This window comes from Callospermophilus lateralis, chromosome 3 (assembly GCF_048772815.1).
Source record: "Callospermophilus lateralis isolate mCalLat2 chromosome 3, mCalLat2.hap1, whole genome shotgun sequence".
Classification (NCBI taxonomy): domain Eukaryota; kingdom Metazoa; phylum Chordata; class Mammalia; order Rodentia; family Sciuridae; genus Callospermophilus; species Callospermophilus lateralis.
In genome coordinates this window covers 37,161,593-37,177,776 of record NC_135307.1, presented here as the reverse complement: position 1 = coordinate 37,177,776, position 16,184 = coordinate 37,161,593, and the positions used below count along the sequence as shown (strand labels likewise).

General features: G+C 40.3%; 1 protein-coding gene and 1 pseudogene across 1 annotated transcript; one reads left to right on the top strand and one right to left on the bottom strand.

Moving 5' to 3' along the window:
- The first annotated feature begins 501 nt into the window (after positions 1-501).
- Positions 502-3,585, top strand: LOC143394618 (granzyme B-like). Its single transcript, XM_076849311.1, has 5 exons — positions 502-592; positions 1,609-1,756; positions 2,257-2,392; positions 2,545-2,811; positions 3,424-3,585. The coding sequence occupies exons 1-5, from the start codon at positions 538-540 to the stop codon at positions 3,583-3,585; spliced, it is 768 nt and encodes a 255-aa protein (XP_076705426.1). The 5' UTR covers positions 502-537.
- Positions 3,586-14,106: 10,521 nt separating this feature from the next.
- On the bottom strand, positions 14,107-14,370 carry LOC143393760 (ragulator complex protein LAMTOR5 pseudogene; annotated as a pseudogene).
- Between the last annotated feature and the right edge of the window lie 1,814 nt (positions 14,371-16,184).

Below are 16,184 nucleotides of genomic sequence, written 5' to 3'. Positions count from 1 at the left end.
GTCTATACATCGCTCTATCTTAGCCCTCCCCAAACCATGCCTGTTCATCTTCTACCAGAAGGTCAGCTCTCTAAGGGAAGGAGACACATCTCCAACATGCTTGGTCCTAGCACAAGAGATGGAGGCACATCTGCTAAACGCATGTCTGCTACAGAAATTACCCTACTGAGCTCAGTAGCAAGGCATGGAGACTATGCATAGTTGTATCACTGGGAACCCAGAACACTTCACTGACCAATACCACATCCTACAGTCTCCACCTTATGCTCTGGGTTCCCGTTCTGAGGTGGAACAGGTGGTGCACTCTGAATCATCAGCACCCAGTACTGATGTGGTCACTGCCTAATTCTCACACAACCACTCAGAAGACGTCATCAGGCTAGGCAGTGGGGGTAGGGAGCTTTCGTAGAAAGCCTTCTATGATGAAGCACCTTAAAAACAGACAGAAACACAAGATCAAGGAGCCCACTCCACCTTCTTCTGCCCTTGGGGACTAAAAGAGAACAAGGAGGAAGCTCCACAAGCCCTCCTAGGAAGATGCATTTGCGCCTGCTCCTGTTGGCCTTCTTTCTGCCTCCCAAGGCACAGGCAGGTGAGTGACCATCCCCTCTCTCAGAGGTCCAACCCTGACCCACAGCTGGCACAGAACTCCTGTCCCTTCTGCATACCCCCGATCCATCCTTCTGCCCAGAGTCTTCTGAATCCCAGTTCCAGCCCCACTGCAGAACCCTAAGAGAGACACTGATTAAGCTAACAGGAACAGAGCGGGCAGAAGTCTGTTTGGAAGAAGAGCCAGTGGATGCAGACCCCTGCCTAGACCCCATCCTCTCATCTGGAATGTGGGGCTTGGCTACAAGTGCACACCAGAGGGTGGAAGGGAGGAAATGTTCAATTCTCATGGAAAGGAGCAGAGTGAGTCTGGCACCTATGTCTGGGGTGAGACAGGTGCACCCCTTGCCAACTGCTTAGCAAAGAACTCTAGAGCCCAGGTGACCTCAGAAATGCTGGAATAACTGTCCCCAGAATACTTCCTTTGCTCTGTCCCAAGCCACTCTATCCTTTCGCCAACTCTGTTTCTCTTCCCAGACCTCTGGTGACTCCCCTGTTTTCTAGTGGGAGCCACTGTGGCAGACACTAACTTCTCTGCTTTCCAGAACCCCAGCAGCACTGCCCTACCAACCCTCACCCAGAGACAAACTGGAGCCATTCCTTTGTGCATCCCATGAACTACATGTCAGGCCTAGGATATAGGACAGAACAACATCTAGAGTGAACTGCAGTCCTGGCCATTAGCAAGCAGCCAGTGTCCTAGGCATCACAGCACTCAGGAGGGCCTCAGAAATTTCTGGAAGCAGAAAGCTCCCCTGGGATTTCATTGTCCCTGAAAATGTATGCTCAACTCCACCTATGTAAGGAAAAAGAATTCATAGACCAATACCTGCTTTCCTTCCCTTTTTAAGAAGAGTAAGTTGAGAACCCTTTTCTCAGCCCCTGCTCAGATCCAGGTCATTCAAGGTTCCCAAATGCCCCACAGTTCTGGAGGCATGAAACAGATGCCCACCTGCTGGATTCACTGGGTACACACAAGCAGGGTGACTTTTCCTTCAGGGGAGATCATCGGGGGACATGAATCCAAGCCCCACTCCCGGCCCTACATGGCCTATCTTCAGTTTGTTGCTCATGGTATACAGAAGAAGTGTGGTGGCTTCCTGATAAGAGAAGACTTTGTGCTGACGGCCGCTCACTGCTTAGGAAGGTGAGGAGCAGGAAACAACCCAGACCCTTCTGCAAACATTACACAGAGACCTCTACCTCCTTCTCAGTAGACACATAGACACCTGGGAGAAAATGTGCAGAAGAAGCCTTAAGGGTGGGAAAGAGGGTGAGACAAGTCTTATGGGGGGGCAAGGCAGGTGACTCAGAGGCATACTGTGTGAGAAAGACCAGAGTGGCCAAGCCTGCCATATCAAGAGCTGGGAGCTTGCTTTGCTATGACAATGCAAACTAAAAATATTTGCATGTGTTTTCCTGGGCATGATTGAGTCCTGAAAACCTATGGTTCAGATACCAATGGCTTCAGAAATCTCCTCAACTGGTAAGAAGCAGAGGGCACTGTCACTAGCCCAAGGCCTCCTGTCCTCTCTGATCCCCCTCAGCTACAGCTCTACCCTGGCCCTGCTGTAGCCTGCTCTTCACAGCTCCTAGATGTATTCTTTATGACTCCACATCACCCATGACCACTCACTCTCTATGCAGGCCAATGAACGTCACCCTGGGGGCACACAACATTGATAATCTGGAGAAGACCCAGCAGGTCATCCCAGTGAAAAGAACCATCCCCCACCCAGACTATGATGCTCATTATTTCTACAATGACATCATGTTATTGGAGGTATGTCCCTCTCCCAGCTGCCTCTGCCCTCCCTAGTGCAGGTGCTACCCTCCCACCATGACCCTGCCCCTTTACTCACTTCCACTCTGGCCATCATGGTCTCCAGGCCCAGAGGCCCTTGTCTGAACTGAACTCTTTCTTCTCCCCCATAGCTAGAGAAAAAAGCCAAGTTAAATGCAGCTGTGCAGCCTATCAAGCTGCCCAGGGGCAAGGACAAGGTGAAGCCTGGGAAGGTGTGCCTTGTGGCTGGCTGGGGCAGAGTGGCCCCAAATGGCAAATACCCCAACACACTGCAGGAGGTAAAGCTGAAAGTGCAGAAGCACCAGGTGTGTGAGCGCGAGGAATTATTAAAAGAGTACTACAAGAGTAGCATCCAGATATGTGTGGGGGATCCAAAGGAAAACAAAGCTTCCTTTCAGGTGAGACTGAGTGTCTGTCTCTCTTGGCTCTGAGGAGAGGGGTGTTTGGGAGGAGATCTGGGACCTGGAGACCAGGCACATGAGCCTCCTTCACCCAGTTGGCTGTGACTTCTCCCTGGAAAGAGAAGAAGGGAGCAGCTGGGAGTACCTAGAGCCTGCGTTGAATGATGCCTGCCTGGAAAGCTGAGCTTGCAATGCTCCACACTGCCTCAGCTCACAGGCATTAGACCTGTGCACCTATGTGTGCAGTTGCTCTCACTAAGTGGCTTATCAGTGCTGGCACCCACCCTGGTCCCTGGGCTCATCCTCCATGCTGGTGTCTGTGCCACTCACCTGCTTCCACAACCTCGAACAATGCAACAGTGGTCCCTCACACTTTCATAAGGAGATGACCCAGAACCTGGGGAGCAGGACAGAGGCTGACTCTGGGAGGGAGGTGAAGTAATAACAATGTCCACAGTCAGAACATATCAGCTGAGGGCCCTCAGAGTCCTGCATAGTCCTCTGAAAATAGAGCCTACATTTCATCCTTGTCTGAGAGGTAGTCTGAGATGGCAAGGAGGATCCAACCAGGAGGATACAGGCTCAGTCCTTCCTCTTCTGTCTTCACAGGGGGACTCTGGAGGCCCTCTTGTGTGTAACCATGTGGCCCAAGGAATTGTCTCTTATGGAAATAAAAATGGGAAACCTCCCCGTGTCTACACCAAAGTCTCCAGATTCCTACAGTGGATAAAGGAAACCATGAAAAGCCACCAACTGAAGGAGACAGACTAAAGCACCTATAAGACTAATCTTCTCTCCAGAAACTGAGTCTAGAATCACCCTGGAGGACATGCTCACAACTGAATAAATGTCTCTTAGCCATGTGGGAAGACTGGTTTCTTCTTTATTCACTGGCCTTCATTCACAGGGTCTGTGTGCCAGGCAGCCTTGACACAGTTCTGCTATTTTCTGCTTTTCCCTCCTCTTTCTCCCCTCAACACCTGCCTAAATCCCACACAAAGCTGTGACCCAGCTCCTTCCCACCCCTCCACTATCTCCGGAGCTTGCCTTTCTGCCAGTGTTGGAGCTGGGCACCACCAGGAGAAATTTTGAATGGCTCTTGCCTGGGTCTCACGGTGAGTTTTCTACCCCGTTGCTCGTTGAGGTGGAAGATATGTGTGGAGGATCCAAAGGAAAACAAAGAGGAGAGCACCACGGGTCCTGGAGGCCAAGTAGGCACAGCTGAGGTCACTGCTCAAGGACATGGTCCTACCTCCTGGGTACAGGAAGGGCCCTCCTAAACAGGATATTTCTCTCCTCCAGGTTCATCTTTAAGATGGACAGTCCTTGAATAGCCCCTCATTCTCACATGGAATTACATTTCTTCCCTGCCCTCCTCTGAGTTTAGGGTCCACCCTGACCTCCAACCTCATGGCTGCCCATTCTTCTCCATCCCTCCTCATATTCTATCAACTCCTCTCCAGAACACACTGATCTGGGCTGCTCCCTTACTCAAATCCCTCCACCTAGGACTCTCAGATCCCGTGGGGTTCCATCAGGCCTTTCCATTGGGGTGCCAGCCCAGCTCATGACCTGGCAGAGAGGGGACATCATAAGAACCAGGGCAGTGCTGGCACCAGGCAGGGCCCATGGAGGACCTGGCTGGCAGGATCTCTCTCCAGAACACTTGGTCCTTCTTTCACTTGGGCACAGCTAAAGCAACCCCTCACTTTCAGATTGGTGTTCTCCCATGTGCTCAGGGTCCACTGGCCACCTGATCACTCAGCAGCCTAAGCCTCTTTCAGCCTCTCCCTCTTGGTCACTGCCAGATTGTAGCCTGAGACTTCCTGCTAGCCTTCTAGGCTATATCAGTTGTATAAGTTCCATAAAAGAATGCTTTTCTGCAGAAGGACTGTGAAACACAGCTTTTTCCAGCAATCACACTCATTGAGCACTTCATTATGGCCAGAACTTGGGGACATGCAGTTAACACAGAAACAGACCTAAGTGGAATGGACAGTGTTGGAGACTTTACAAATTGTCCTGCTCCATCTTTAATGCCAGATTCCTGGGACCCAAATAGACCTTCAGGAGCTGAATCCGATATAATCATACAAGAGTCTTTATTGCAAGCTTGAGCCTGGACTCACAACCGTTTCCGATGCAGCAGTCCTAGGGAGTGAGTCCCGGTCCTTTGTTCAGTGAGATTTTGTAGGTTTTGGTGGGTACTCTATGCATCACAACATCACACAGCAAATCATTCCATACTGCGGGAAAATCAAACAACAACTCTTAACATTGATTAGCACATTCACTGGCGGGAACAAGTTGGGTAGGGGTGATTGGTTAAGTACAAGAGGGGGATTCCTTTGAACTGATTGGTTTAATCCACGAGGGGTGTACGTGCTAAACTACATGGTTTCCCAACATGTTATCAGTCACCATAAACGACTGGGGGGTCATCTGGCATCCCAGGTATTTTCCCTGTCTCATGCTGATTGGAGGTTGCTAGGGGGTTGCTATGGATCCTCACCTAGCCTAACTGAGTCAGGGACACATGGACCTACAGATCTCTCATGATATTTATAGAAAAACAACTCAGCAGGGTGGGTATGTACTTAGGAGTACTCTGTTGGTTTTTCCAAGGACAAGGGTCAGGCCCCCTTCCTTAGACAGGCTTTGAGACAGGCTATTTTCAAAAATGGAGTCATATCATTTTCTCACATCCTCACTATCAGTCCATAAGGTATAGACCTATGGGAGAAATACACTAGAATTCAGAATTCATATCTTTGTTTTATTTCTAGTTACAGGCAATATGAATACAATATTACATGATGCTCTAGGACAAAGACTGTGAAATTTGGAAGTGACTTTCATCATTTAGTTTGTGGATGTGAAGCTGCTGAACTATTCACCAGAGCTTCCTTCTTAGGAAAGAGGGCAACAAATAGGGAAGAAGATTACCAGGGCAACCTTACTTTATTTGTTTTCAAAGTAGCAGATATAAATGCCAGTGTACAGATTGACATTGAAGAAGACACACACATGCAGTTGGACTGCTCAGAAACATAATCCCTGTCATTACTTTACCCCTGCCATACAGAACAACATGAATCAGGGAGGCTCCTGGGGCCTGGGAAAATGGAAACATGGCTCTAATATTCAGGCCATCATGGTTACTGCTCCCATCTATGTCCCCAGTGCCACCTGGGAGTCTCTTTGGTGGGAAGTTCCTGTCTTGGAGATCACAGATAGTGTGTAACTTTTTGTTAAATAAAGGTATGCCTATGTGGGGCTAACCCCGAAGCCCTGGATAAGGGTCTGTTCATTTATATGGGGCACTGGAAGTTTAGCACAAGTTCTAAGTCTAGATAAATGCCCCCTTGTCCCAAACACATGCCACTTTATACTCCTTTGTGATATGAAGTCAAATCTACCCTGTCAATTATGTAACTCTCAAAGGTATGCCCTTTTCCATCCCTTTGTTTACAAATCATGCTGCCACACAATTATGATGATCTATAAGGAAAAAGCAATGGATGTCACACAGCTTCACATTTGGGGCTGAAAGAAATTCCTGCATCTAAGACATGCTGGGAATAGGCTTCTGCATTAGGGAAAAAGAAGAAGAAGAATATACAGAAAGAAAGTCAAACAAAAAAATAGTATTTAAAAAAGTGACTTGGTCATGTGCCTACATATTCAATTTAGGAGTTACATCTCCTTTGAGGAAAAGGTTTTGTGGTTTAAAATAACTTTAAAAACCATTGTTGTAGGCCTTTATCATCCTCAAGAAGAGGAAAAAGAAAGGAATGTCCAGGAAAGGTGTGTCCAAAGGTGTTCACACCAAGCCCAGGTCCCCCCACCACCATGCCAGAAAGGGACCTTAAGTGTCTCTAACACTCAGCCTTGGGTGGAGATGAGCTGCTTTCCGCTCAGAAACCTCCCTAGAGAGAAAGTCTCTGCGCCCTCCTACAGTTGCTCAGTGACAGGATTTCACAGCACCTTCCTCTAGTAGTAGAAACCACCCAGAGGCACAAGTGGGTGGATTCAAATGTCAATTGAAAATCTCTCTGGTAAAGTTAACTACATGGATAAATATGAAAGCTAGTATTGTTGTATTTTTTAGTCTCTAGATCCTCTTTTTCTCCTAAATGATTTAAAAGAAAAATGCATAAAATAATGTTAATTGGCACACAGTATACTAGGACATAATTTGTGATGATAACAAAGAGCGGTATGGATCTGGATAGGAGCAGAGTTAAGTTGTGTTGTTGAAGGTACATTGGTATTAATTCAAGCAACATCAGTATACTTGTAGGATATTCACTGTATATTATATAGTTATCAATAAGAAAATAACTTAAAAATATACTCAGAAAAGTAAACAAATCATTCAAAATTGAACTTTAGAAAAAATCCACCATAAAAGACAGCAATATTGGATGAATTGAGGAGCAAAAAATATGCGACATAAAAAACACACAGCAAAATGGCAGAAAAATGTTTCTTGTTATCAATAATCACTTCAGTGCAAATGGACTACACTTATACCAATTATGTCAGGAATTGAAAAAATGGATTAAAACTGTGATCTAACTATATGCTGCTTTTGAGACTTACCTTAGATGCTACTATATAACAAGGGTGAAAATGAAAGAACAGAGGAAGATATTCCATTCAAAAGTAATCTAAAGAGAGCTGGGGTGGCTATGTTAACATCAGACAAAATAGACTGTAAAATAAATCATATTAAAAGACACAAAGAACATTGCATATTGAATAAAAATCAATACCTCAAGAAGACAATATAGTGTAACCTTCACAGAAATATAGGCACCCAACATCAGCTCTCCAGAAAGATGAAGCAAACATTGGCAGAGCTGAAGGGAGAAATTAACAGTTCCATAAAAACCTTTGGGAGCTTCAATACCTTGCTGTAATAGTGGATAGAACATCTAGACAGAAGTTCAACAGGATACAGAATTCTTGAACAACACATAAATCATCCAGACTCTCTGATAGCAAAATAATGCACATCTCTCTCAAGTGCATATATAACGTTCTTCAGAATAAACAATACATTATGCCATAAACCAATTTTCAGAATGTTCAAAAAATATTGAAATAATTCAAATTCTTTTCTCTAGTCACAATAGAAGAAAGCTAGAAATCAATAACAGAAGGAAAATAAAAGTTCACAAACTTGGAAACTGAAATAGCCACTTAAATAATCAATGGGTCAAAGAAGAAATCACAAGAGAAATTAGAAAACTCTTTGAGATGAAAGGAAATAAAACATAACAAAATGGATGGGATACAGACAAATCAGTGCTCAGAGGGAAATATATAACTGGAAACATGTACATAAAATGAAAGATCTCAACTCAACATCATAACTTTACAACTGGAAGACTTCTTCCTTTTGATGTTTGCATTTATTGCTATGAACTTTTTTATTAGTACTGTTTTTCATGTATGCAATAATTTTTGTTATGCTGCAGTTTGATTTTTGTCTAATGACACTATTTATTTTAAATTTCTCATTGATCCATTGGTTGGGATCATGTTGTTTAATATTCAACTACTTGTGGATTTTTCAAAATTTCTTCCATTATTAATTTTTAGTTTCATACTATTGTGTATAGAATAGATACTTGGTATGATCTCATACTATCTGGGAGAATGTTCTATGTACACTTGAGAATAATGTGTACTCATCTGCTGCATTTTGAAATGTTCCATAAGTTTGTTAGGTCCATGTGGTATATGAGGCAGGTGATTTTTTTTATTTTTCTGAGACAGAATCTAAGCTACCTAGACTTGTCAAGCTCACCATCCTCCTCCCATTATCTCCCATGTAGCTGGCATTATAAATGTATACTTCATGCCTGGACCAATTTCTTCAAAATTGTAGTTCAAGTCTAATGTTTCCTTATTAGTTTTCTACCTAGATAATCTGTCCATGGTCAACTTGTGGTATTGAAGTACTCTACTAGTACTGTATTGCAATCTTTCTCTACTTTTTACATGTATTTTACAGAGGCTCTAATGTTGGGTACCAACATAATTATAATTGTTATATAATTGTCACTTTGTCACTATCAAAAAAAAGAACTAATTAAAAAATCAAATAAATAACTCAACCCAGCCAAAGAAAGAAAATTATAAAGATTAGGAAAAAATCAGCAAAATGGAAAGAAACAAAATCACAAGTGGTTTCTTTCAAAAGACAACAAAATTAACAAACTTTTAGCTAGATCAACTCAGAACAAAATATTCATATTACGAAAGGCAGAATTGAAAGTACAGACTTCTAACATGAAATAGATTATAAAAGAAAAATTGAACCCAGTAAAACTGGATAATTTACATGTAATGGACAAACTCCTAGAAATCCAGAAATCATCATAACTGATTCAAGAAAAATAAGAAAACTGACTAGACCTATAACCACAAAAGAGTTTGAGTCAATAATTTAAAATTTTCCAATAAAGAAAACCTCAGGACCAGAGAGCTTTACTGGCAATTTCTACCAAACATTTACCTAAGAATGTCACCAAATTCTTCTTTTAAAAAAATCTAATAGGGGCTGGAGTTGTGGGTCAGCAGAAGAGTGCTTGCCTTGCACGTGCAAGGACCTGGGTTCGATCCTCAGCACCACATAAAAATAAATAAATAAAATTATTGTGTCCAAATGCAAATTAAAAATAAATATTGAAAAAAAATTGAAGAGGAGGTAACATTTCCTGACATTCAAAGAGACCAAAACACAGATACAAAAGTCAAGTAATTATGTCCAAAGAAAAGAAAATCACACACCAATATTCTTTATGAATGTACATGCACAAATCCTAACAAAATTATAGTAAATCAAAACTTACTGCACAATAAAAGGATTACACATCCACGACTAAGTGAGATTTGTTCCAGGAAAGCAGGGTGTGGTTCAACATAAGGAAATAATCAAGGTGATACACTATATTGAGACAATGGAGAAGAAAGGCCATACAATCATCACAACAGATGTAGAAAAACACACTAGAAAAAATTCAAAACTCCTTCATGATTTACAAAATTCAACAAACCAGGAAAAAGAGAAATTCCTTAACATAATGAAGGATGTTTATCAAAAACTCAAAGCTATCATCACACACAGTGTTGGAAGACTGAAAGCTTCCCTTTAGCTTTAACACAAGATGTATATATAAAACACTAGAAAAACCAGGCACAGCAGAAAAACCAGGCACAGCAGGAACTTACCTCAACATTGTAAAAGCTATCTATGCTAAACCCAAACCCAACAACATTCTAAATGAAAAAAAAAGGAAGCATTCCCTACAAAAACTGGAACAAGACAGGGATGCCCTCTTTCACCACTTCTATTACATAATCCTCTTTGATCACTTCTACATAATCCTCGAACCTCTATCCAGAGCAATTAGACAAATGAAAGAAATTAAAGGGAAACAGATAGGAAAAAGGAGAACTCAAATTAGCACTATTTACTGATGATATGATTCTATACCTAGAAGACCCAAAAAATTCCATCAGAAAACTTCTAGAACTAGTAGATGAATTCAGCAAAGTAGAAAGATACAAAATCAATACCCACAAATCAAATGCATTTCCATATATCAATGATGAAGTCTCTGAAAGATAAATTAGGAAAACTATTCCATTCACAATAGCTCAAAAAAAAAATACTTGGGAATCAACTTAACAAAAGAGGTGAAAGACATCTACAATGAAAACTACAGAACACTAAAGAAATAAATTGAAGAAGACCTTAGAAGATGGAAAGATCTCCCATGTTCTTGGATAGGCAGAATTCCTATTGGCAAAATGGCCATACTATCAAAAGAACTATACAGATTCAATGCAATTCCAATTAAAATACCAATGACTTGCCTTATAGAAATAGAAAGGCAATCATGAAATTCATCTGGAAAAATAAGAGACCCTAAATAGCCAAAGCAATTCTTAGCAAGAAGAGTGAAGCAGGAGGCATCACAATACTAGACCTTAACCTATACTACAAAGCCATAGTAACAAAAATGGATACTATTGGCACAAAATAAACATGTAGACCAATGGTACAGAATAGAATACACAGAGACAAATCCACATAAATTCAGTTAAGCCATACTAGACAAAGGTGCCAAAAAACGTACATTGGAAAAAAGATAGCCTCTTTAACAAATAGTGCTGGGAAAACTGGAGATCCATATGCACCAAAATAAAAATTCTTATCTCTCACCATGCATAAGACTCAACTGTATGTGGATCAAGGACCTAGGAATTAGACCAGAGACCCTGCGTCTAACAGAAGAAAAAGCAGGCCCCAATCTTCATCTTGTTAGATTAGGCAATGACTTCCTTAACGAGACTCCTAAAGTACAAAAAATAAAATAAAGAATCAATAAACAGGATGGATTCAAATTAAAAAGCTTCTTCTCAGCAAAAGAAATAATGAGGTGAAAAGAGAGCCTACCGAGTGGAAGAATATCTTAACCACATGCAAATCAGATAGAGCACTAATCTCCAGGATATATAAAGAACTCAAAAAGCTTAACACACACACACACACACACACACACACATAATAACTCAATCAATAAATGGGCTAAGAAATTGAAAGACACTTCACAGAACATGTACAAGTGACCAACAAGTATATGAAAAAAATGTTCACCATCTCTAATAATTAGAGAAATGCAAATCAAAATTATGATTTCATCTCACTCCAGACAGATGGTAGTTATCAAGAATACAAACAACAATAAGTATTGGCAAGGATGTGGGGAAAAAGGTACATTCATACATTGCTGGTGGGAATGCAAATTGGTGCAGCCAATATCGAAAGCAATATGGAGATTCCTTGGAAATCTGGAAATGGAACCACCATTTGAGCCAGCTATCCCTCTCCTCCGACTCTACCCAAAGGACTTAAAAAGAGCATACTACAGGAACACAGTGACATCAATGTTTATAGCAGCACAATTCATAATATCTAAACTGTGGAACCAACCTAGATGCCCTTCAGTGGATAAATGGATAAAAAAAAAAAGTGGCATATATACACAATGGAATTTTACTCAGCCGTAAAAGAGAATAAAATCATGGCATTTTCAGGTAAATAGATGGTGTTGGAGAAGATAATGCTAAGTGAAGTTAGCCAATTCCAAAAAAAAAAATGCCCAATGTTTTCTCTGATATAAGGAAGCTGACTCATAGTGGACTAGGGATGGGGAACATGGGATGAATAGATGAATTCTAGATAGGGAAGAGGGGAAGAAGGGTAAAGGAAGAGGTAGGTGCTGAGCAAGGATGGTTGAATGTGATGAACATCACTATCCAAAGTACATGTATGAAGACATAAATTGGGTGTCAACCTACTTTATATACAAACAGAGATATGAAAAATTGTGGTATATATGTGTAATAAGAATTGTAATGAAAAAAAACCAACTGCATGTATAAAGACATGAATTGGCATGAACATACTTTATACAAAAATATGAAAAATTGTGATCTGTAGTGTAATAAGAATTGTAATACATTCCACTGTCGTGTATCTAAAAAAATAAAATAAATTTTAAAAAAAGAAAAAATATAAGCAATGATAAGTGTTGATAAGGATGTGGGGGGAAAGGTACACTCATACATTTCTGGTGGAACTGCAACTTGGTGTAACCATCCAGAAAGCAGTATGGAGATTCATTAGAAAACTTGGAATGGAACCACCATTTGACCCAGCTATACCACTCCTTGGTCTATACCCAAAGGATTTAAAATCAGCATACTATAGTGACATAGCCTCATCAAAGCAGGTGAATTCATAACAGCTATACTGTGGAACCAACCTAGATGCCCACCAATAGAAGAATGGATAAAGATAATGTAGTATATATACATAATGAATTATTACTCAGCATTTAAATGGAATAAAGTTATTTGCAGGTAAATGGATGAAGATGGAGAATATCATGCTAAGCGAAATAAGCCAATCTCAAAAAAACCAAAGACCAAATGTTTTCTCTGATAATTGGATGCTGATCCATAATGTGGGGGAATGGGAAGAATGGAGAAACTTAGGACTGGGCAAAGGAGAGGATTGGGAGGGGAGGGGGTATGGCGCAGGAAAGATGGTAGAATGAGACCTATTACCCTAGGTACACATTCAATTGCACAAATGGTGCAACTCTACATCATGTACAATCAGAGAAATGAAAAACTATGCTCTATTTGTGTACAATGAATTGAAAAGCATTCAGCTGTCATGTATAACTAATTAGAACAAATTTTAAAAGTTTTTAAAAAGACTATATATAAAGAAAACATCAAAGATCCAAACCAAAAACAGCATAGTTTAGTAAATGAATTCAGCAATTTGAAAGATGCAAGATTAGTTGTGTTTCTATATACCAGCAATGTGTATGATAGAAAAAGGAAATTAGGAAAACAATTCTATTGATGAGAACATACAAAAGAACAAAATACTTAAAGCTAAATTTCACCAAAGAAATGAAAAAATGTGCCTGAAAACTACAGAGCATTGCTGAAATAAAGTAAAGAAGACCTAATTAAAAGGACAGACACATCTATGTTCACAGACTGAAAGACGATATTGGTAAATGGCAATACACTATGAAAATTCCAGTGGCTTTTTGTTTTCTCATGTGGAAAAGACAATGCAATGGAATTGCAAGAATCCCCAAAAAGTGCTAAGGCTGTAGCTCAGTGGCAGAGCACTTGCCTAGCATGTGTGAGGCACTGGGTTTGATCCTCAGGACCACATAAAAATAAACAAATAAAATAAAGTCATTTTGTCAATCTACAAACTACAACTACAAAAAATAAAATAAAAATTAATCCCAAGAGGCAAAAACCATATTGACAATGAAAAAAGTTAAAGGACTTCCATTTCTCAATTTCAAAACTTACAAATTATAGTAATCAAAACATGGTGGTACTGGCATAAAGAGAGACACATGGACTGATGGAATGGAATTGAGAGTTCATAAATAACCAGTTTATAGCCAATTGATTTTTTTTCCTCCAAACAGATTTATTTAACCTAACAAAATTTTATATACAAAGTGATCTGGACATGCTACTTCAAAACATGATCCTTATTAATATCCTGATACATTGGTTAAAAAGCAACTCAACCTAAAATAAATAGAAAAGTACCCAATGCATATTCAATGAATGGCTTAATCAGTGCAACTTAACTAGTTTTGTAAGATGATTAACACAGTAGGATTGAGTCCCTGTGACAGGCTGCTGGAAAACTGGTGAGAGACATCAAGAGGCCATTTTGTGCACTGCCACAGTGATGCCATTATGTTTTTGGGTCATAATGTTCCCATTATCTGATTCTAGGCAAACCACAGGAGTATCAGTGGGGTCAGAGGTTAGCTTAGCTGCTTGTTGGGCAAGAACAGATATAACCCCGCATGTTCATCTGACAGAGTCCCACTGACAGCCCATATTAAGTCCTTGTGAATCTGTGCACAGGACTCAAACAATGGACTGATCCTCCAAGGGCTGTTCCAAAGTCGCCTCCATCCAGCTAGAAGCCAACCCCAGCACAAGACACCACAGCACATCCGTTCCTCGGCCGCCAATTGATTTTTAATAAAAGTGGTCAAGGAAGTCTTCACCATTCAGTGAAGAAAGAATAATATCATCAACAAATGGAACTGGGACGCATGGACAACCACAGGCAAAAGAATATGGTGGACCTCCATCTCACTCCATGCTTCATTATCAAATCAAAATAGATCAACAGTCTATGTAATAGTTAAAAATATAAAACTCTTAGAAGAAATCCTCAGGGAAATCTTCATGCCCTTCTGATTTGACAATAGATTCTTGGGTCTGACACCAAAAGAACAAACAAACCATGAAATAAATATGTTATATTTCACAAAAATCTTGTGTATTAAATGACAGTGTTGAGAAAATGAAAAGACAACCAGCAGAAAGGGAGAAAATGCTTAAAAATCACAAATCTTAAAATAGTTTGGTATCCATGACATATGAAGAACTCTGATAACTCAACAATGGAAAAGCAAACAATGTAATTTTTAAAATGGGGATAGGGCTTGAGTTAACATCTTTCCAAAGAAGTTATGCAAATGAATACTCAAAAAGTGGTACAACATTATTAGTCATGAAGGAAATGCAAATCAAAACCAAAGTGTCACCCCACTTCACACCACCACAAGTATAATAACAATAACAAAAAAGTAGATGTTGGCAAGCACATGGAGAAATACATTGTGGGTTGGAATGTAAAATGGTGCAGCCACTGTGGATAATGCATTGGTTCCTAAAGAATTTCAACATTGGATTACCATATGACCCAGAAATTCCATTCCTAGATATGTATCCAAGAGAAAGAAAGAAAAACATATTGGGCAACAGAAATTTGTAAACAAATGTTTATCTCTGAATTAACCATAACAGTCAGAATGTAGAAACAATATGAATGCTCATCAAGAGATGAATGAATAAATTGTGGTGTAACACAATAGTCATAGAAAGAATAAATACCAATACATGCTGTGGCTTAGATGGATCTCAGCACACTATTCTAAGTGAAAGAAGCCAGGCCCAACAGATACATACATGATTTCAATTCTATGAAATATTCAGAATATGCAAATCCATAGAGACTGAAAGAGTAGTGGTTGTCAGGGGCAGTATGGAGGATGGTAGTGTAAAGGGGAAAGTGGAGTGACTGACAGGCTACAGAGTGTCCTGGGCTGATGAAAAACTTGGAATTACAGAGAGATTGTGTTTGCATATTTTGAAACCATGAAATGTCACTGAAATTATAGATATTTTTTCCTTCTTCGTTTGCTCTAATTAATTATATATGACAAAGAATGCACTTTAACACATCATACATAACTGCAGTATAACTTCTCATTCTTCTGATTGTACATAATGTAAAATCTCATTAGTCATGTAGACCTATATGTTCATAGGGTAATAATGTCTGGTTCATTCTACTATCCTTCCTAGTGCCATACTTGCCCCCTCCCTGCACTCCACTCTGCCTTTTAGGAAATAACTCTGTTCTTCCCTAGCTCCCCCCAACACACACTTATTATGAATTATCATCTACATATCAGAGAAAACACTCTGGTTTTGGTCTTTTAGGTTTGGCTTATTTCACTTAGCATGCTCCATTCATTTACCAGCAAATGCCATCATTTCATTCTTCTTGAAGGTCGAGTAAAATTCTACTGGATATATACACCATATTTTCTTTATCCATTCACCTGTTGAAAGACATCTAGGTTGGCTCCACAGTTTAGCTATTGTTAATTGTGCTGCTATAAACATTGATGTGGCTGTGTCCCTGTAGTATG